The 21,361-nt window shown below is 39.6% G+C and overlaps 1 protein-coding gene and 1 pseudogene across 1 annotated transcript in view; both read left to right on the top strand.

Moving 5' to 3' along the window:
• LOC102861220 (putative RNA exonuclease NEF-sp-like) overlaps positions 1-16,249 on the top strand; it is a 49,411-nt gene extending 33,162 nt beyond the window's left edge. Inside the window, exons 12-20 of the mRNA XM_006892706.1 lie at positions 2,286-2,386; positions 3,080-3,200; positions 7,027-7,131; positions 7,838-7,975; positions 9,330-9,422; positions 10,015-10,222; positions 10,438-10,625; positions 12,675-12,793; positions 16,168-16,249. Coding sequence (XP_006892768.1) covers positions 2,286-2,386; positions 3,080-3,200; positions 7,027-7,131; positions 7,838-7,975; positions 9,330-9,422; positions 10,015-10,222; positions 10,438-10,625; positions 12,675-12,793; positions 16,168-16,249 — 1,155 coding nt within the window. The remainder of the gene's footprint in view (positions 1-2,285; positions 2,387-3,079; positions 3,201-7,026; positions 7,132-7,837; positions 7,976-9,329; positions 9,423-10,014; positions 10,223-10,437; positions 10,626-12,674; positions 12,794-16,167) is intronic.
• Positions 4,832-5,728, top strand: LOC102844510 (annotated as a pseudogene).
• Positions 16,250-21,361: the final 5,112 nt, after the last annotated feature.

Here is a 21,361-nt window from a genome sequence, read left to right as displayed (position 1 = left end):
ATTATGGGGCCAGACGATTTCTTTTTATCTGTCTTTCTACAATTGAGAATATGATTTGAACTAAGAATGTATTTGAAAATATAGTCCATATCACTAGCATAATGTGGTAGATAAGTATGTGGTCTCTGGAGTTAGATCCATTGATTTTATAAATTAAAATTATATCTATCTGTGTGATTTGGGGCAGTTTCTCTGAAGTTCAGTTGGGAGAATATTGGTGGAGGTAGATAATGTCTATAAAGCTCTTAATAAGAGAATAGTAAGTCATGCTTACTGATGAAGGTGACGATTATAAGTGATCCTGATACTTGTAAAGCTTATAAAAATTTACACAGATTTTTGTTGTCTTGAATAGGAGAAGGATGTAAATGTTATACAGCAATTTAGTAGGTATCGTTTGGAACCAGCCTATTGTAATAAAGTCTAAAAAAGACATACTTTCTAGCAGATCTTATTACAATGCCTTCTGATATATTAACCTATCCCGTTTGCACAAAAACATTCCTTCATGACTCTCTTATGAAATAAATTGTAAGACACATAGAATAATAGCATTCAGAATAGTGTGTACATTATGCTCATAGAAAGACATTCCAAAATAATTCTTTAAATACATAATAGTAACCATCATTCACTTGAGCTCTTAACTAAGTGTAATGTCTGAGTTTTTAAAAAGTTGTTTTCTCTCCCCACATCCAAGTATAGTTTTAAGATGCTTTTTGTACATTATTTTATTTAATCCTCTTAATACTTTGAACCTTAACTATCATTATATTTATTTTATGTGTGCAGACTTTCAGATTTTGAAGGGTTAGTTGTTTTGCCTGGGTTCCCACAGCTCGTCAGTGTGGAACCAGGCTTCAAACCCAGATTTGTTAGACTCCAAGACTATTTCACAATGCTCTGCATTAGTAGTCAGTCAGCCTTTCCTACAAAGACCAGATAGTAGTAAATCTTTTCATTTTTGGAGCCATGTTGTTTCTGTTGCAGCTGCTCAGCTTGCTGTTTTAGTGTTTTATTAACAGTTTTATCAATGAATGGACACATCTTTGTTCTAGCAAAATTTTATATGAAAAAGCAGGCAGGTCTGATTTGACCTTATGGGTGGCATTTGCCAATCCTGGGTTTAAGCCACTATATCAAAAGTTCTAATAGAATTTGCTGAGGATATTTTCTTTTAGGGAACTTTACTCTTAAAAATTACTTAGGGACTCCAAAGAGTTTTTCTTATATGGATCATATCTATCAATTACAGTATTAGAATTTAAATCTGATAACATTTTAACATGTATACTATTATTTTTAAAACAATAAAATACCCATTGCATGTTAAATGTATTTTTATCATTTTCTAATTAACAGGAGCAGTATCATCCTTTTATGTACTCTACAAATTACTGATGTATTCGTTGAAGAAAAGTGGCTTCTCAGATGTGTCTGTGCATTCAGTCTGTTGTATTGTGTAGTTGGAGATGGTCTCAGAAACCTTCTGGAAGGGTCTTGAACCCCCAGGAGTCCTAGGACTACTTTATGTTAATGCTGCCACTTGTTTTCTAGTGAAAATTGTATCTCATTTAAGTAAAACTCTAAGGAAATCTACATGAAGTATGAACTTTAGTTAATTATATAATATTGGCTCATTAATTGTGACAAATGTGCCATATTAATGTTGTAAAGTGTTAATATGTAGATGAAATTTGGTGCAGGGCATATGGGAACTCTGTACCATCTTCATATTTTTTAATCTAAAGCAAACATTGTTTTAAAAGCTTATTTAAACGATTGTGTCTCAGCCTCTGCCTCACCATTTCTCAAGTAGCCTTCTACTTTATGAAAAAAAGACTATCAACTAGATTAAGCTTTTATATCATGCAGGAGTTTGCATCCTTTCCATAATGTATGTTAGAAAAAGATAAAAGGTTTTTAAAAAAAATGTAATGGTGTTGCTTATGTTAAATTGTTAAGATGGCTTTCTTCAATGTTGCTGTAGAAATTTTCTTTTCATATACAAAGATCATAAGTTTGTATAAATTTTTAAAAGCTGTCTATGGAGTAAGTGATAAACCCCTTTTTGGTCCTTTTCTGATAATTTCTGTAACAGCATTAGAAGCTGATAATAGATTGCCATTCTTTGCTAGCTAAGAAGCCAGAAACCCTGGGCAGTGGCAAAGCTACTGTCTAGAGGAGCAGGCACCACCACTTTCTTGTATCATTTATTTAGTTTTTGGGTTTTATATCACATGCTTTGTAGGAAATTGAGGTGATTTTACCACTTTCTTTTTAAGATTGCAGAACTAAATCTAGAGGCACTTGCTAATCATCAAGAATTGCATGCAGCAAGCCAAGAGCCAAGACAGACAGCAGACATTGTTCAGCCAGATTCAAGGTATTTTTTTCTTTATCAAGAGCACAGGCAAATTGTGTGTCTGATTTAATAAAAAACTTAAGGATTTTCTGTTCATTTGGTTTTCATTATTTTTTTTTTTTTAAATTTGTATTCTTCTATCACAAAAACCTTAGAGGGAAAATACCTCCTTTTGCCCCCATATAGAGAAGTAGTGAATTATTTTCTCTCTATATATTTTTCTAATTTTCCAGTAAGCTGATCTAAAAATAGCATCCTTTACTGAAAAATTAAGACATTGGAATGCAGTGAACTATAATACTGGAGGAGGAGATGCTGAACTTGATTATTTTGAGTGAAAGAATTGAAAAATAAATAAAAATAGGCACAAAATAGATTTGGTTTTAGACTCGTAATAGATGTATCAGATCCTTAGAATCAAGTCTAAGTATGACAGGGTTTTGAATCTCTTTCCTCACTAAAGAGCAACCTTGCCCAATACAGTTTTCTGTGATGGTGGAAATGTCTAGTGTCTGAGCTGTCCAGTTCAGTGACTACTAGCCACAGTTTGCTGGAAAATAAGAAATTTACTTTTTAATTCAAATTTGCATTTCAGTAGTCACATGTTGCTAGTGGCTGTATATTAGATAGTGAAGGTCTGGATAGAGAAATGATTTTGTGATTCTGGAAAGCTGTTAATTCTTCCTACCTTGATCTTTTCTGCTTTTCTTTAAGTGTTTTAGAATGCTTGGACTCAATGAGTCAAAAACTCCTTTTGTTGACCCGTGAGACGGAGACCAGTGAACTTTCTTCTTCCAAAAACTGCCAAATTATTAAATGTCTTTCGAATAAAGAGGTGAGTGAACTGCTATCTCTTTGCAGATTGCATCAAGAGCAGAGGAGAAGTCGTACTTGCATACCATGTATATTTTAAGATTTTTTTCATCAGCAGGGCTGGTTCCCATTAGCATGTGTCACATTGCCAATGGGCCTTTTTCATTTCAGTTATCCCACAGAAGTGGAGCTGACAGCCACCAGTGTCTGCTTCCTAAACCCAGCAAGCCAGTGACCTTGATGCTGTGCACCACTGCACATTTTTGTTCTGGTTTTGGTTCATGGAGATATTGATCTTGAATTTAAAGCTGGCTGGATTTTTTTTTGTTGTTTACTTTTTAAATTTTGTCTGTCTTTGTATAAGCACAGGGGATTGCATAAAATTGTGCCATCTAGAAGCTTTATATTGTTATTTTTAAAATATATCTTTGGAAGTAATTTCAGACTTTGACCAAATGTACTTGAATGCTAAAACGTTTACATATTTTCTACCTAGATTCACCTGTCAGTTATACTTTGCACAGCACTTACTTGCTAATTTCTTATTTATATATGTGTGCTTGCTCCCCTGTCTTTATCTCAGTAATATTTTATTTTTGAGAATAAGTTACATGTATCACCTACATACATACATTACCCCTAAATACATTCATATATTTCATCTTCTTTCTTTTGGAATATCTCTTAACTTCCTTTGATTTTCATAAGATGGCGATTTTCCTCAATAATATATATCCTAAAAATAAAATTAAATTAACAATTGTCTTTCCGTATTTTCTTTGGTTGTATTTTCAGCTATTTAGTTCTTATTTTCAGTTTTATGGTGTTTACTCCTGACATAAGGTGTTTAGGCTTGTTTTGGTATTAGAAGCCAAGTTACAGGTGCTAGATGTGCTAGGGTATCTTTGCTTCTAAATCATCTTAGCAGATAGATAGGCCATAGATGCATGCATACACACCCAGAACTAGAGGCATATCGTCAAGAGCAAAACTGTGTTTCATGATGTTTTCCGTGACTGCTTTTTCAGAAGTAGACTCCCATGTTATTACAATATATGTTCTGACTTCCAGTCTTTTGATTAACAGGTAGCAGTAACCAGGGACTACATAAACAAATCTACACCTTAAACATATGCTGCTGTTGTTGTGCCATAAAGTTGAAACTAAGATATATTTACATACATCAAGATAAAAAAAAAATTATGTCTATACCAATAGCCTCCATTTTCAACCCTTTGTACTGGTTTCTTATTTTCCTTCCTTTATTCCATATTCTTCTTATTGTTGCTGTGGAGTTGGAACTGACTCATAACAGACTCAACTAGCAGGTTTTCAGAGGCTGTAAATCCTGCGGGAGAAGATTGTCCATCTTACTCCTGCAGAGCAGCTGGTAGATTTGAACTGCATTCCAAAACTTATTCAAGAGAACGTAGACGTTATCAAACAGTATCATAAGCAAGTAAAATCTTACTGAAGATTATTAAAAAATGACTGGAACAGTATATCAACAGGGAATTGCCAAAAATTCAGGCTGGATTCAGAAGAAGCTGAAGAATGAGAGATCATTACTGAAGTCAGTTGAATCTGGCTGAAAGCAGGAATTAAAAAAAAATGCTTGCTTGTATTTTATTGATTATGCCAAGGCATTTGACCATGTGGATCATAAGTGAGATCTGTGCTAGTCGTGGTGACCATCCCAAGCATGTCTTCTGTTCTATTGAATACGCCTGTGCTAAGGAAAGGAAGGAATGCCTCTGAGTCTCTCTTCCTGAACTTTGAAACCTAGAGGTGTGAAGATGCTCTTTCTCACTTGGATACCTAGGAAATGAGCAAGAGAAAATCCCTACAGTTACTGACTAAAGATACAGATAAAGTGAAGGTGTTTTTTGAGAAATTACAACACACACTTGATCAAAAGAAGAATGAAATCTTGTTTGACTTTGAGACCATGAAACTTGCGGTGATACAACCCTATGACCCAGAGATAAATAAACTCAACTTCATCTTACAGGAACAATAAATAAATGGCTTGTAACATTGCTGAAGCTTTCAAAGATGTGTCAGAACCCATTATATTTCTGCAACAGATGCAGGAATTAAGGAAATGCCTTTACCTCCCTCTAATTTGCCCACAAACGCTTTAATGAAGAATTTTTATACCAATCAGTGGGAAGATATAAAGCTAGTAGATGTGGATAACCTCTCCTTGCTTCAAGACACTGACACTTTCATTAGCAAGATTCCTTGGAGCTTTTATCAGTTATTTGTAGGACTCCTCCTTCTCCTTCTCCTTGGCCTTCTCATTTCTGTTGGTCCTGCCATGTCCCTGGAATGGTCTTTATTTGATGAATTTACAGCTTGGAAAGAACATCTCTCAAACTTCAGTTCCTACTAGTTTACCTAAATCAGGTTATTTTTTTAGAATAATCAGTTTTTTACTGGGAACAGATGACAGATGGGATTTTTATTTTCAGTGAAAAAGTCAAGAATTATACTTTGATGGTGCTGAACAATGAAGCAGAATTTATGTGCAAATTTAAACTGTTATAAAATCTGTTTCAAATAAACAAGTCTCTGTCCTTTGATAGTAATGTGCTAAAAAATAAATAAATTATGGATAACATCTAAAAGAATGGGAATCCCAGAATACTTAACTGTACTTATGTAAAACCTAGACCTAGACCAAGAAGTTGTTGTCCATACAGGACAAGGAAAGACTGCGTGATTTAAAATTAAGAAAGTTGTGCATCAGGGTTGTTTCCTTTCTTCATATCTGTTCAGTTGTATGCTAAGCAAATCATTTGAGAAGATGGACCAATATGAAGAAGAATGTGGCATCAGGTTGGAGAAAAACTCATCAGTAACTTATGTGGATAATACAATCTTAGTTGGTGAAAGCTAAAAAGGACATGAAATACTGCTGCTGAAGATCAAGGATTATAGCCTTAAATCTGAGTTACATCTCAACAGCAAGAAAATAAAAATTCTCACTACTGGACCAATAAGGCAACAAATCACATTCAACAGTGAACACTCATGAACTGCCAAAAGAAAAAAAAAAACAGGTAAGTCTTAGACAAGGTGCAGCTCAAGTGCTCCCTGGAGGCAAGAATGATCAAGCATAGTCTCATATACTTTGAGCAGGTTACTAGGAGAGGCTAGTCCTAGAGGGGGACATCATGCTTAAAAAAGTGGAGAGACTGTGAAGGAGAGGCAGACCCTCTACCAGGGGACTGACACAGTGGCCACAGCAAGTGGCTTGAGGGTATCGGTGATTGTGAGGATGGTAGAGGATAGGACAGGGTTCAGATCTTATTCATAGGGTCACGGTGATTCATACTTGCCACCTAGCAACAATTAACAATTTAAATACTTTTTTTAAAAAAATTGCATATGTTAATAATTAATCTCTTGAGTTATTAATACTACAAGGCGCAAGTCATGTTGACTGTGACAGTTGAAGTTGTATGTCAGCTCGGCTGGGTCATGATTCTTAGTGGCTTGGCAGTTATGCAATGATATTGTCATCTTCCATTTTGTGATCAGATGGGGTCATCCTCCATTTTCACAGAACACTAGGTTTCAAATTACAACCTGGTCTTTGGAACCGAGCCATACCAGTAAGTGAAGATTGGGTATAATCCTTAGCAGCATTGCTTTTTGAGGCTGTCAAGTGCTGTGGAGGGTTTTAAGATTTTTTTTTTTTATAATTTTTTTTTCCTGTATTGTCACCATTTTTTTTTAGACCAATGGCAAAATAGAGCCATTGTTTATATGATTGTGACTCACTTGCAGGAGCTCCAGTAGACTACTAAGTTCCTAGCTCATGCAAACTCTGTTACCCACAGGTTCTAGAGCATGCCAGAGTGGAAGTCCCCCTGTTTCCCTTCAGTATTGTCCAGTTTTCTTTTGAGCACCTTTCACCCAGCTTTACAGAGGAGATGAACAAAAGGGTAAGCAGATGCGTTCTACTGAATGATTTTATTTTTTGTTTTCCCTCCCATTTCAGGAAGTAACATAGGTTTTATTTAGTTTATTGTGCATTTTTCTAGAATTTTTCAGTATCTGTATTCATATGTTAAAAGTATTTTACATGAGCACTGGTGGTCTAGTGGCAAGAAGCTGTATTGCAATTCTGAAGGCACATGGTTCAAATCCACCAGCTGCTCTGTGGGAGAAGGATGGGCAGTGTCCTCCCGTGTGATTAACTGCCTCTAAAACCCACCAGAGAGTCTGCTATAGGTCAGTTCCAACTCAGTGGCATACAACTAACCTCCATTGTTGTTGGATTAATCCACACTGATTGTGGATCTAAGTAAAAAATATATTTTATAAAAATATATTTTCAACCTGTGCATATTGTCTTGTAACTTTATTTTCATTTAACATTGTATTTTATAAATCTTTCCTTGTTAATACATAACTTTTATTGCTTTTATTGATCTGTATAGTATTCCAGTATGTGGTATGCCTATTATATATAACATTTAAGCTTTATACATTCTTACTATTACAAGTAATACGGTATAGGCCATCCTTGTATACACATCTTTGTACTTTAGCAACTGTTTTTATTAAAAAATTAAATTTATCATTAGTTATTTTTAATACTTTTTTTTAATGTCAGCTCTTCACTGAATTTTACCATTTTTCTTTCAGATGAGGGTCAAGTGGGCAGAGATATCAACTGTGTATGCAGGACCCTTTAGCAAAAATTGCAACCTGAAGGCTCTCAAGAGACTGTTTAAGAGTTTTGGCCCAGTTCAGTTTTTAACATTTGTTCTTGAAGCCCATCAGGTAAAGAGACCAGAAAACTCACATTAGTGATAGAAACTCAGATGTCTACAAGAGCCATATAGTAATAATATAAGTTAGTTAAGTAAGTTGCCACCCTAAAATATGAACATATGTGCCTATGTGGCTGGGCCATGATGATCATTCTCCATGACTTGATAAGCCAAATAACTGTAAAAGGATTAAGCAGAGAATGCAGTACCTTGATGTGGTCTGCGACACCTTCTAGTTTATAAGGGATAAAAGGAAAGAGAGGCAAGCAGAGATTGGGGACCTCAGTTACCAGCAAGAAAAAAAGAGCCAGGATGGTCCTCAGATCTCCGCCTGGTGAGACTCTTTGATTAGGAAAAGATTAATGCCAGGACACATTAAGATCCTTTAAGAAATGTCTAGCTTACAGATGCTGAAAGGAAAAGCCAATTATCCAGAACTAATACAGAGATAAAACTTTTCATCCTGACTTTGACTTTCTAGTGGTATACTGCATAGTGTATTGGCTGCTGAAAGGTTGGCAATTTTGAATTTACCAGCAGTTCTGCGGTAGAAGATGGGCTCTTTCTTCCTGCACAGAAAACCTCCGAAATTGGATAGACTGTCATTGTGAGTCCGATTTGGCTCTGTGGTAGTGGTGTGCTGATCCTAAACTGACTGGATTAACTTCAGTTGTGAAAGCCAACAGCTTGTGGCATTTATGTTATAACAGAACTAGACAACTAAGACGGCTTGACTGTTACCAGCTAGAGTGTAAGACATGCTTTTATGAGGGGAGAAGTTGTTGACCCACAAGATATATCCATTATTGTTAGATCTTCTGATTTTTTTTTTAAAGAGAATTGATAAATCTGCTAATCTAGCATATGTTGACTCTGGTTTTCTTACATATCATGTAGGCCATACTAGAAGTCTTTTTATTAGTTGAATGTAGCCTATGAGTTTTCCGATTATCATTTCAGCTTTAAGTAATGAAAGGACCCTTTCAAAAACCTAACAGTAGTTTTTGTGTCTTGAAGTCTGTAGGGCTTAACTTCAGAGTAGTGGTGTACATGAGCCAAAATATACAAGGAGGAAGATTATAAAATGATTCTCTTTCCATGTTGGTGCTTTGTTGAAGTAAGTTGGAGAGTAAAGATTATGTTAGGGCTGTTCCCACCTCACCAAAGGAACAAGGACTTCAATTAGAACTAGTCCTGACTTTGATGATTCTGCTTAGAGTTGAACTCTTCACTGTTAGGCACTCTGCAGTCACTAGCCCAGTACAGTAAGGGTAGTCATTCAGGTGACATTGGGCCTTTAACCAGCTCCTACTCTGCAGCTGGAACCTCAAAGCAAAGGTGAGGAATTCTTGTTCTTTCTGCAGCCTCATCTTTGTATCCAGTATGAAGTCCTGGAAGCTGCCCAGCTGGCCATAGAGACCTTGAATGGCACTCTGATAGACGGCATCCCCATCAAGGTAGGGTGGCCAGAATAGTCAGAGCCGTATCCTTTACTCAGCTGTAGCCCTAGGCACCCTGTGTTTGTAATACCTAAGATGTAAGGAAATGCTATAGACAGAGGCCCAGGGCCAGGAATACTATTATGAAGTCTTTGGCCAAGCCTGGAGTTCTCACAGTGAAGCATTTGACACATGACAACCTTCATTTTTGTTAAAATTCACCTGAGCTAAATGAGATCTTTCTGGTATTATCACTACTTAGGGTCCAAATGCTTTTTTTCTGGGTGCTTCTTTGTGGTTGCCCTCTTCAACTTTCAAGAGGATCAAATTGGTAGTTATTTGGAAGTTTCTTATATAACAGAATTTCACTTGAGGTAGAAGACAGAAGTTGTTTCTAATGTTGGCAGTGTGAAGGAAAAGACAGATTATGGTCACATAAAAATATGTAAATATATCAGTTTATGAAGGTTTTGTGAGGCAATTATTACCCTTTTCTTATGGATGAGGAAATGGCAGAATTGTTATTTTTCCGAGGACTCCAGCCCATATGCAGAGGCCCAGGGCTTGAAATGGTAGCTTTACCCCACTAACACCTCAGTTCCTGGGTTAGGTGCAAAGACCCTTGACAGAGCTCACCCTCGACTGTGACACCCTTATAAATGAGTTGGAACGAGATTCTGAGAACCAAGGTACTATTTACCTGTCTGGAGTGAGCGAAAGCTTCAAAGAACACCTACTGGAGGAGCCCAACCTACTCCTTGACCTAGAAGCTGTGATCTTGCCTAAAAGTGGAAAGGAGAAGAAATACTGTTTCCTGAGTAAGTCTACACCACTGAATGTAGTAGCCTTAGGGGAGGAGACTGGGAATGGTGAAAATAGGAGGTGAGGGAAGGGTTGGGTTCAGTAAAGAAGCCCCATAAGCTGGTGTAGGGAAGCATCCCTGAGGCTGTCCTTCTACCTTGGCCCTGGCTAGGCAGCAGCTTGAATGGTAACCAACTTGATAACAGAAATGGGATGTTATTATTGCTTTCAGAATTCAGCACTTTGGGCAGCGCCCAGAAGGCCCTCAACATTCTTACCAGCAAGGACTGGAATCTGAGAGGCAGACAGGCCCTAACCCCCAGGCACCTCCACACGTGGCTCAAAGGCCTGTCTCCCGAGTTAAGCAGGTCCCCAGGCCTTCATGTTTTACCTCCCTCTGAGGAGCATCAAGCCTTACAGGTGAGTGAGTGGATTTTGGGGTTGGGCAGGCTGGTTGGCTCTGGGCCTTGGCCTTTAGTTGTTTCTGGCAATCAGCCAGGGGAATTCTCTGAGTGACACTCTAAGCCTCACACTCCCTTTTCTGCCCAGGCCCCTGTCTATTTCACTCCTCATCATCTTAGTCCTTTATTTCTCTCAGGCCTTTCATACTCTTGCCTCTTCCTCCCAGCTCAAATCACAGTTTGTTTTCCAGGTGAGTTTCTAAGGGACTGACGTGTTAGCCTAAATGTTGGCTTTTTTAGCCATTACCGTTAGCCCGCTATGGTCTCCAGCTACGTTAACTACAGACACATGATCTTGCAAATCAACAACTGTGGGACTAGGATAAGAGAAAGAGTGTGTTTACACACACAAGGCATAAGACTTGCAGTGGCAAGACTTTAGGGAAACTGGAGCAGACCCTGCTGGCAAGACCTTCGTGATGGTGTTGGAGAGACTGTGGCATTGCTGTGAAGAAACTGTGGCAGGATGTGACTAGAGGCTTCTTGCATTTATGCTGGCCACAGTTAAAAGATCTTTGCTATTCTTAACAGATGCTTGAAGGAGAAGTTGAATTTGAACTGCTTTGAGACAAACCTTGCTCAATGATTTGGATTTGGCTATTGAACTGAAACCAGAGTCTGGACTAATTGAGGAATCATGCCTGGAAACTTGGGCTAAAACCTGGTCTTGTTTTGAGTATTATTCTTTGCCTCTCTCTCTCTCCAACTTATTTACCTAATAAACCCCATTCTCAGGACCACAGCTTTGTGAGTCAGCAATGAATAAATGAACCTCTTGCTGCTGGTAGGGCTTTAAGGCACTATGGAGCTGGGCTATGGGCTCTTCATCTGCTTTCTGCTCTTGGGTGGTGAAGGGCTGTGTTATTCTCACTTCCTCTGGCCCTTTCAGAAAGACTCTCATGGTCCTTGTGCCTCTGTGTCCCATTTCCTGCTCCTTAGACAGGGACTTTGAGGAACCTCTGCTGGAGCTCTGGGGACTTAGTGGGTAAGGAATTACACTGCTAACCTACAAGTGGCCTCTCTTTAGCAGTTCAAATCCACCAGCAGCTCCTCAGGAGAAAGATGGACAGTTTCCTTTCCTGTGATTTACAACCTCTGGAAGCCCTCTGGATTTAGCTTTGAGTGCATTTTAACATAGCAACATTGAGGGGGGTTTTGATGCTTGATGTCAGGGAACTGGGTAAGTTATCAGAGATCTCATCTAGGGTTTCCCACAGTGTGGTACACTCACAAAATTATTTTTGATGGTCGTAGATGGACTTTTCTTTTTTACAGTTGTGGATGTGTTTTTCAGCACTAATTAAAATATACACCCACCACACTGAACCTGTGATTCGAGACTTGGACAAGGCTAAGGAAGCAATTAACTCACTTTTAAAAGAAAAATTGAGTGACACACATGTATAACAGTGAAGAAAGACCGTGAATGAATGAAGTTTGGGGCACTTCCTTGGTTTCAGCTTCTATACTTAGCAGATAAGGAATAGAGAGACCTAATGACTTGCCTAAAGTCACAAAGTCCTTAAAGGCAGGAGGCCAGATTACAGTCCTCCACAGTAATATGGATCCCCTAGTTCAGGGCCCAGCATGACCCACTTGAAAATAACAGCTGTCATCTCCTACAACTAAAAAAATCCTTCATTACTGCTTAGTCAAACTGACTCATAGCTGACTCTCCAACAGGTTTTCAGAGCCTGTAAATTACACAGAAGGAGATTACCCATCTATCTCCATTGGAGCCACTGGTGGATTTGAACTTCCAAAGAGGTTAGCAATGCAAATTGGTGTGTTAGCAATGCAAAAACACAGTGTGCCTCCAGGGCTCCTCAATAGAGGAGGCTATATAGCTGGGGAATTGTACAGTGTGAAGGCAGCTCTGAGCAGGGAATTTGTCTAGAGCCTTTGCGGGGCTCCCAGCAAAGTCTTGAGTCTGAGAAAGAGTCATATCCTCCCAAAGTTGGGCTGAGGATGCTCTGGCTCAATTCTGACACCTTGGCTTTGATCCCAGGTTCTGAAGGTGGACCACCCCAAGATAGCAGCCTGGCGCTGGGGCCGGAAGATTGGAAAGCTCTATCACAGCCTGTGCCCAGGGACCCTCTGCCTCATCCTCCTGCCAGGAACCAAGAGGTAGGAATTATGAAGGGTTGCCTATGACTGGCCCCTGGACTGTAGCTGTTCTTACAGAAAAGCCGTTTGTTGATGGCCAGGCTCATAAAGTCTCTATGAACTGTCTCTTAATCTTCACAGTAGCTCTGAGGATAGATATTATATTCCCATTTTAAATTTCTATTTATAATCACCTAATGTTGCTATGTACTCTTCCGTCAGAATCAATTTATAGCTGACTCTCCGGAGGATTTTCAGAGGCAGTAAACTGCACGGGGGCAGACTGCCTGTCCTTCTCCCATGGAAAAGCTGGTTAATTTGAACTGTGTGACTTTGGGATTGCGGCACAGCTTCTTAACACTAGGTCACCAGAGCTCTCAATATGTAGGGTTGCTACCGGAGAAAAGTGCTGAATGCACCACGGACTGCCAAAGAACAAACAGATGTGTCTTGGAGAAGGTGCAGGCAGAGTGCTCCTTGGAGGCAAAGATGATGAAGCATAGTCTCACATACTTTGGGGATGTTGCTAGGAGAGGCTATTCTCCTAGGAAAAAAAGAACCAGAAAGTGTGTGGCAATGTGTTAAGCATGGTTGTCAAACCATTGGATTGTATTATTTCTGTAAAGTCCCCGACAATTCAAATTCTTTACCAGTTCCAGAGTCCCAGATGGCAGAATGTGAATACCTTAATCTAGACTTCTGAATCCAAGGTGAGGTTCATTTTCATAAAATCCTTCTAACATGCATGTCAGGGTCACTGATGAGATGGACAATCTAGGGTTGGGGTAGCTTGAGAGAACTGTTATCTCTAAGAAACAAACAGTGATAGGGTGTTTTTAGGAAATAAAAGCCACCTTAGACTGATAATACTTTAAGCAGGCTTATAGATAGGTTGGCACCAAGAAGTTAAAACATGTCCAGATGGTGCCAGTAAAAGCTTCCTGGTTAAAAGCACGTTTGTGGTGGCAGACAGACTTGCCTCACACTGCTCCTTCTGGCCAGTGTGTGGCGGAAGGGATAAAATAGAGGACTGGGACTTCTTGTGCCCCAGCAGAAGATTATAGGCCCTTGCTGTGCACATAGGGAGCTCTGGTGACTTAGTGATAAGGAACTGTACTGCCAATTTAAAGGTGGTTTAAATCCACCAGCAGCTCCATGGAAGAAAGATTGGTAGTCTCCTCCTGTGCGAAAACCCACTGGAAGGTCAGCTATGGGTTGATTTTGATTTGATGGAACATAACAATGGGCATATAAACAGAATGAGGAGTGACTTAAAAGCATGGTCAATTCAATGGTAACTGAGTGAGGGTTTCCAGAGTGTTAGGGTCAAGGATCATCAAGGCTTAGGCTCTGACAGGTGCAAGGGTCCCAAGATGGGTTTGACTAGTCATGGCGAAACTCCTCGGAAGCAGCAAGTCCTGTAATGAGGAAGCCTGATGCTACTCCTCTCTCTTTGCAGCCTCATTAATCAAACCTGGTCGAGGAACATGTGTTTTCCCAATAAGCCGACTGTGTAAGCGCATTGTTGTGGGGTTGCCTTCCACTAGAGAAATGAGGCAGCTTAGGGGAAACATGGGATCAAGAGAAGAAAACATTTCCTCACACTAGAGGCTTTACTCAGCCCTTTATGTAATCCTTATATTTCTGCTAACTGCTGAGATTAAGTAATGCAGATATTAACAGTTGCTGTAATTTATCAAACTTTTTTCTTTTTTAAATATTTTACTGGTTTCCTTACCAAGTTAATATACTTGTTTCACGCTATTCTTCATTCATATTGTGTTTCATACAGTCATTCCCATGGATTATATTTTATAAAATTACATTTTTATAGATCACCACTCATTCTTGCCCATCATTACTGTCTTTTTCATGTGTTTCCCATTTCCTTCACCCCTTCCCTCTACCCACCAAACTTTTAATAAGGGTCATGTGCTTTGTTAGGCATTTTTGACCGAGGTTATAATCTCTTTTTAGCAGGTAGAGTAAAAGCCTTAAACAGCTCATCTCATTAATCAGCTAAATAAATCAGGATTTAAATGCTGAGGCGTAGAAGTGGTGCAGTGAGTTAAGCACTGGATTTAATTAATCATGGTTGGCAGTTTGCTTCCTGTAAAAGGTGTACAGCCTTGGAACACTCCGAGGCAGCAGGGTCAGTAGGAGTCACATTAAAGAGCTGTGGGTTTGGCTTTTTTTTTTTTCTATCCATCTGACTGTAAAATCCTCCATACCCAGAAGAAGGAACCTTTGTGACATGGTGGGTTGCTAAGCAAAAGGTCAGTGCTTTATTTAAATCCACTTGCTCATGAAAGAGACAGTCTCCTCCTGAAAAATTTAGAGCCTCAGAAACTTGGTGGAAGGTCACCATGAGTTAGTACCCACTCAGTGGGAGTGGATTTGATTTTTGGTTTTCTATCCAGAAAGGCTAGTGCTTGTCAGCTTACGTGTAGGTTTCAGGTGGTGACAAGTTCTGTGAATGTCTTTGGTCATATCTAGCTTGTTTGCTCAGAGAGCTTCCTCTTACTGAATATTTTAGTATAAGATGGCAGACAACTAACATGTATTGGATGTCCTAAATGCTAACCACTTAAACCAGGTGTTTTACATACAGTAAGCTGATTTTAAGTTTCTCAGTACTACAAAAAAATATTTAAATAAATGAACAAAAAAATAATCTCTAGTGTAACGGTTTACTAAGACAGTGATGACAGATTGCTATTATTGAAAATCTGCTTTTGCCCTTTCGCAGTTGTTGGACTTACATTATGTGCTATCTCTGAGCCTTTTTCTTTACTTGAATAATGGAAGTAATAAATGCACTTATATCAGTGAACCATTCTGAGGAGGAAATTAAATAGTTCATTGGAAGAATGCTTAGAACAGTGCCTGGCAGATATTAACAAAAATCCTGAAAAAGAGCAATTTGAACACTTTTTAGTTTTATAATTGAAGAAACTGAGGCTGGGTTGAGATCATTTGCCCACAGTTTAAATGTGATTTCTCTCATATCTCTTAGATGGTAGAGTTAGGATCAGAGTCAGTATTCTTGGGGAGCTCTGGTGGCCTAGTGGCAAGAAGCTGCACTGCAATCCCAGAGGAACACGGTTCGAATCCACCAGATGCTCTGCCGGAGAAGGAGGCGCAATATCCTCCTGTACCAGTCAGATCTGATTTGACGATACACGCACACAAAATAATAATAAAATAAAAAAAAGAGTCGGTATTCTTTCAGTTGAGCCACTGTCAGCAGGCAGCCTTCCATAAACCTACCTGCTCTCACTCCATTCCATGCCACATGCGCATACCCACCTAATGCAACCTCTCCTACGTAGCAGTTTATAACCATCATTCAACTTTGTGGGTAAAAACCCGTCCATCTTTGTCATTTGTTTCAGCACTCACGGATCATTCCCTGGACTAGGACTGATGGGCATAAAGAATGAAGAGGAAAGTATCATCCCAGAATGGTCTTTGTGAGTCTACTTGCCACTTTTCAGAAGTTACAGCGGCAGAGGTCATGCTCTCGTTGCTTTCTCTCCAGCTTGCCAGGTCTCTTCATCCAGCAGACAGCTCTTACAGAAACTACCTGGTGTACAGCTGAGTTTGTTTAATTTATATGTTATGCATAAATTTCTAATAAATGCCTAAAATTCAAGCATTCCTCCTCTTGAGACAATAATAGAAAGAAATGTTTATTATTTCTTTGTGTGACAATAGTTTTCTGTACACAGGTGCCCATTCCCTGTAGCACTCTTATTGCTAGTGTAACAGGGAAATCAGGGGAAGGCCCAGCCATTATATATACAGATATAGCTTGTCAGAATTGTACTATTCATGGAAAAACATCTCAAAGGCAGTTTCCTCATTGACACGTTATTAAAGTTTTGGGAAGAGAGACTGAACTGAAAAAATCGGCAGCTTCACCAAGGGATAAAATGGCTCTTTACGCTTCTGATTCCATCTTTTTAGTGTTACCGCCTTTCACCAGTAGGTGCCTCCCTCACACCAGATCTTTCCTTTGAAACCTGGCAGCTTCAAATTACACAGAAGCCATACTCTGCTTTCTCATCATCTCTTAAAGAACATTTTGTGTTAGAAGGGACATGGGCACACCTTCACAATTCTAAATATGTAGGGGATGTGCATGTTACCTGCTTTTATGAATCTCCAGCAAAAGCGAGCTATAAAAAGAGGCAGGAGAGCTTGCTGAGCCATACCACTTGCCTCTGAATCGCAGCTTTCCTGCTTGCCAATGGTGTCAATACAAATTAACATACCTCTGTGTGAGGTCAGAATGGATTTTCATAGGATTGTTGTGAAACTAAATTAGGAATTACTGTGAATATGAATGCTACTTTGCATCCACAGTACTATATATACAATGTAGTGTCCACAAAGTAAGTAAATGTATGAAGGGCTGAGGGTTATAGTTTGAACCCATCTGTCATCATTTTAATACAAACAAAACTATGTGTTGGCTTATCATATCTAGTGAACTATAATGCCAAATGTTAATAATATTTACCTCTAGCTTGTGGAATTGTTGTGTAGCATTAAGTCAGAACTGACCCATAGTTGACCCTCCAGCAGGTTTTCAGAGGCACAAAATTGCATAGAAGTTTACTGCTCATCTTTCTCCCATGGAGCAGCTGGTGGATTTGAACCAAGTACCTTTGAATTAGTAGCGCAATTCATTACCACTAAGCCCCCAAGCACTCCCTAGCTAGTAGAAGTACAAACTTTTCACCTTTTCTGTGTTGACTGGATTTTAAACAATCATCATAAATTGACTGTATGATTAGAAAACATAAAGATGGAACATTAGAGGCAATGTGTTCTAAGAATTGCCGTTTCAAGCCCCTCATCAAAAGGGATGCTCCCCAGCCTTATGTGCAAGGTCCTGAGTTGGAACTCGTGGTTCACAGTAAGCCTGTCGCATTCAGCTAACCTTGGCCAGTGGCATTTCCTAACCAAGGCCCATCTCTACTTGTAACTTTTCCATCAAGCAACCTGAAACCAACAGTGTTGCTGGATTCCTTCCTGCCCGGCCAACCACCCAGCTAAGCCCCAAAGCTGTGCTTGCCTTGGGACAAACAAGTCTGGTTGGAGTGTCAGCTCTGCTCCTGAGTGTTCTTGGGCAAGTTACTTAATTCCATCTGAGTCCACTTCCTTAGCTACAGAAAATGAAAAAATAGAGACTTTTTAGGAGACTATGAAGAGCCAGTTTATGGAAAATATCAAAAGAATATTTTCATTCTTTTATCTTTGAACATGTTTCCTAAGTTTTAAAACAGAGACATAAGTGCTTGCTTCTGAAATTTCTTGTGAAGATTAGGGAAAACCTAAATGAAGTATCACATGGAAGGCACTGTATCCAGGGATCCTCTTCCAAATGTAGGAACCCAAAGCAGGTTGGGGTTCCCCACATAATATACTCATATATGGGCCAAACACCCACATCTAGGACCCCCATTCTGCTGCACTACCATGGGCTTTAGTTAGGGTCATAAATTAGTGTTCTGCACCATGAAATTTATATATGCCCGATTGTATTTACAGTTTACTGTTAGAGATACACCACCTATCGTCAATTCATTACACTGCGAATTGATTTACATGCTGTTAACTACCTTATAGTAATTAGGGAGCTCTGATGTTCTAGGGACAAGAAGCTGCACTGCAATCCCGAAGGCTTGTGGTTGGAGGCCACTAGCTGCTCCATGGAAGAAGGATGAGCAGTCTCCTCCTATGCGATTAACTGCCTTTGAAAAACCGCCAGAGGGTCAATTATGGGCCAGTTCCGACTCACAGTACACTACAACAGCTACTTTATAGCTGCATGTGTATATGCTTGCTTGCTTATTAACTGTCCGCTTTACTAGTGTAACTTGTGTGATGCTGGAATTTATGCCACCAGTTTATCAAATGCCAGAAAGATCACTCATTGTGGACAGGCTGCAGCAGAGCTCTGAGACAGACTAGGAAGCAGGACAAGCCATCTACTTCTGAAGTACCAGGCCTTTGAAACCCCTATGAACAGAGAAACACATGTAGCTATGTATTAGAGGTAGAGCTCAAATGGGAAGTTACTGAAATATGAAGAGAAATAGCTGCAAACAACTATTAATAATTGGAATGTACTAAGTATGAATGTAGGAAAACTAGAAGTTGTCAAAAATGAAAAAGAATGCATCAAGATTGCCATTCAAGGCATTAGTGAAATGAAATGGACCAGCATGGGCCACTTTTAATCATATAATCATGACTTACTATGTTCGGAAAGAAATACTTAAGAATGGTGTTAGATTCATAATTAAAAGGATAATTTCAAGGTCTGCCAGGAAAACAAACAGATTCATCTTGGAGAGGATTAAACCAAGCTACTCCTTGGAGGCAAGGATTCTGGGGCTTCGTCTGACATACTTTGGACATGTTGCCAGGAGGGATGGGTCCTTGGAGAGGGACATCATGCTTGGGAGGGTGGAGGGACAGCGCAGGAGGGGAAGACCCTCTATGAGATGGATTGATTCAGTGACTGGGGTAATCGGGATGGGTGTGTCAGAGGCGGTGCGGTTGGCGCAGGATAGAGCAGGGTTTAGGGCTGTTGTGCATAGGGTCGCTATGAGTCGGAAACGACTCGACGGCACATAACAACAAATCCTAAAGTACAACGTTGTGATAGGATACTGTCCATATGTAAGTGAGAGAACTGTTAACAAGACTATACATGCACCCCTAACTAAAGCCAACGAGGAGGAAATTTGAGAATTCCTACCAACTTGTGCAGTCTGAAATTGATCAAGCATGCAGTCAAGATGCATTAATAATTATTGCAAAAGTTGAAAACAATGAGGAAGGAATGGTAGAAAGTATAAAGTTGGTGACATAAATGAGGCTGGAGAGTGAATGGATTTTGTACGTGGATTTATTAATAGAAAATTCCTTTTTAAAAGAACCACGAAAGGCAAACTCAGACTGACTACATCTTTGAAAAGAATCAATGGAGAGGCTCATTATCAGGTCAGGAGTCAGAACCAGGCCAGATGCTGATTATGGAACAGACCATCAGTTACTCATATGCAGGTTCAAACTGAAAGTAAGGAAGATTAAAACAAATCCACAGGTACCAAAGTATGATCTTACGACTATCCCACCTTCAGAATCATCCTAAGACAGGTTTGAGGCACTGATCACCAGAGGAGCTGTGGGATGAAATCAAGGATATCATCCACAAAGAGAGCAAAAGGTCATAACAGAGGAGAAAGAAAAATGACAATGGAAGTCAGATATAACTATTAAAATTGCATTAGAGCATCAAGAAGCCAAAACAAAGGGAAGATAATGCTGAAGTAAGAGCTGAACAGAAGACTTAAAAGGGCAGCCCGTGAAGAAAAACCAAAGTAGTATAAGAAAAAAAATTTAAAAAGTAGTATAACAAAATTGGAAAGAGCTAGTCAGAGAATAAAAAGGGTGGAACTCTGCATTTCTCAAGCTAAAGAACTGAAAAACAAATTCAAGCCATGAGCTGCCATATTGAGAGATGTCATTCACAAAATCTTGAATGAACCAGGAAGCATCAAAAGAAGATGGAAGGACCACAACAGTATTTATAGGTCAGTACAACCCCAGAACAAGGCACCACCAAGCACTCTGGGTACAACATTTGTCTGCACATCCCTCACGTGGACCAGTCTGTTAAAAATTATGAGTTATATATTTCAGTGATGACCAAAGTCTTGAACCTATTTCTCTGGGAATCCTAGACTCTTATGTAAATGTTCCACAATATGATACTGTATTTCATCTTCTAAGTATGTTAAGGGTTGGCTCTACAATCAACACTCTTGGTATCAGCAGCCAGGAAATTAAGACTAATTGTATTGGGAAAGTCTGCGGTCAGAGACCTCTCCAAGGTACGGAGGAGCAACGATGTCAGTCTGGAGACAAGGTGTGGCTGATACAGTCTTTACCATTAATTGCTGTGCTTCAGAGAGCTGGACAATGACTAGGGATGATAGAGAGTTGATGATGCCTTTGAGCTTTGGTGCTAGAGAAGAGTATTGAACATACCATGGACTGCTAGGAGAGCAAACAAGTTTGTCCTGGAGAGGATGAAGCCAGGCTGCTCCTTGGAGGCAAGGATTCTGAAGCTTCGTTTGACATATTTTGGACATGGTGCATGGAGGGGACCAGTCCTTGGAGAGGGACATCATACTTAGGAGGGTGGAGGGACAGCGCAGGAGAGGAAGACCCTCTGTGAGGTGGATAGATTCAGTGACTGGGGTAATGGGTGTAGGTGTGTAGGAGACAGTGAGATTGGCACAGGATAGAGCAGGGTTTAGGGCTATTGTACTTAGGGTTGCTATGAGTTGCAGGCGACTCAACGGCGCATAACAAGTATGTTAAGAATAAACCAGTATTACTGACTCGTGTGCTTACACCAAATGATTGCAGCCACTTCTCTGAAATGGGCCTAAAGAAAATGTTTCCTCCTACTCCTTAAGGAAAATGTGACTTGACTTGGCAATGCAGAGATTACACCAACAAGAAAAGCTGGCCTGCTTTGCTGTCATGAAGAGCCTGTTTGAC

Source organism: Elephantulus edwardii, unplaced genomic scaffold (genome assembly GCF_000299155.1).
Source record: "Elephantulus edwardii isolate Elephantulus edwardi_28Jun2011 unplaced genomic scaffold, EleEdw1.0 scaffold00117, whole genome shotgun sequence".
In the NCBI taxonomy this organism is placed as follows: Eukaryota; Metazoa; Chordata; class Mammalia; order Macroscelidea; family Macroscelididae; genus Elephantulus; species Elephantulus edwardii.
This window is presented reverse-complemented; position numbering and strand designations above follow the sequence as displayed.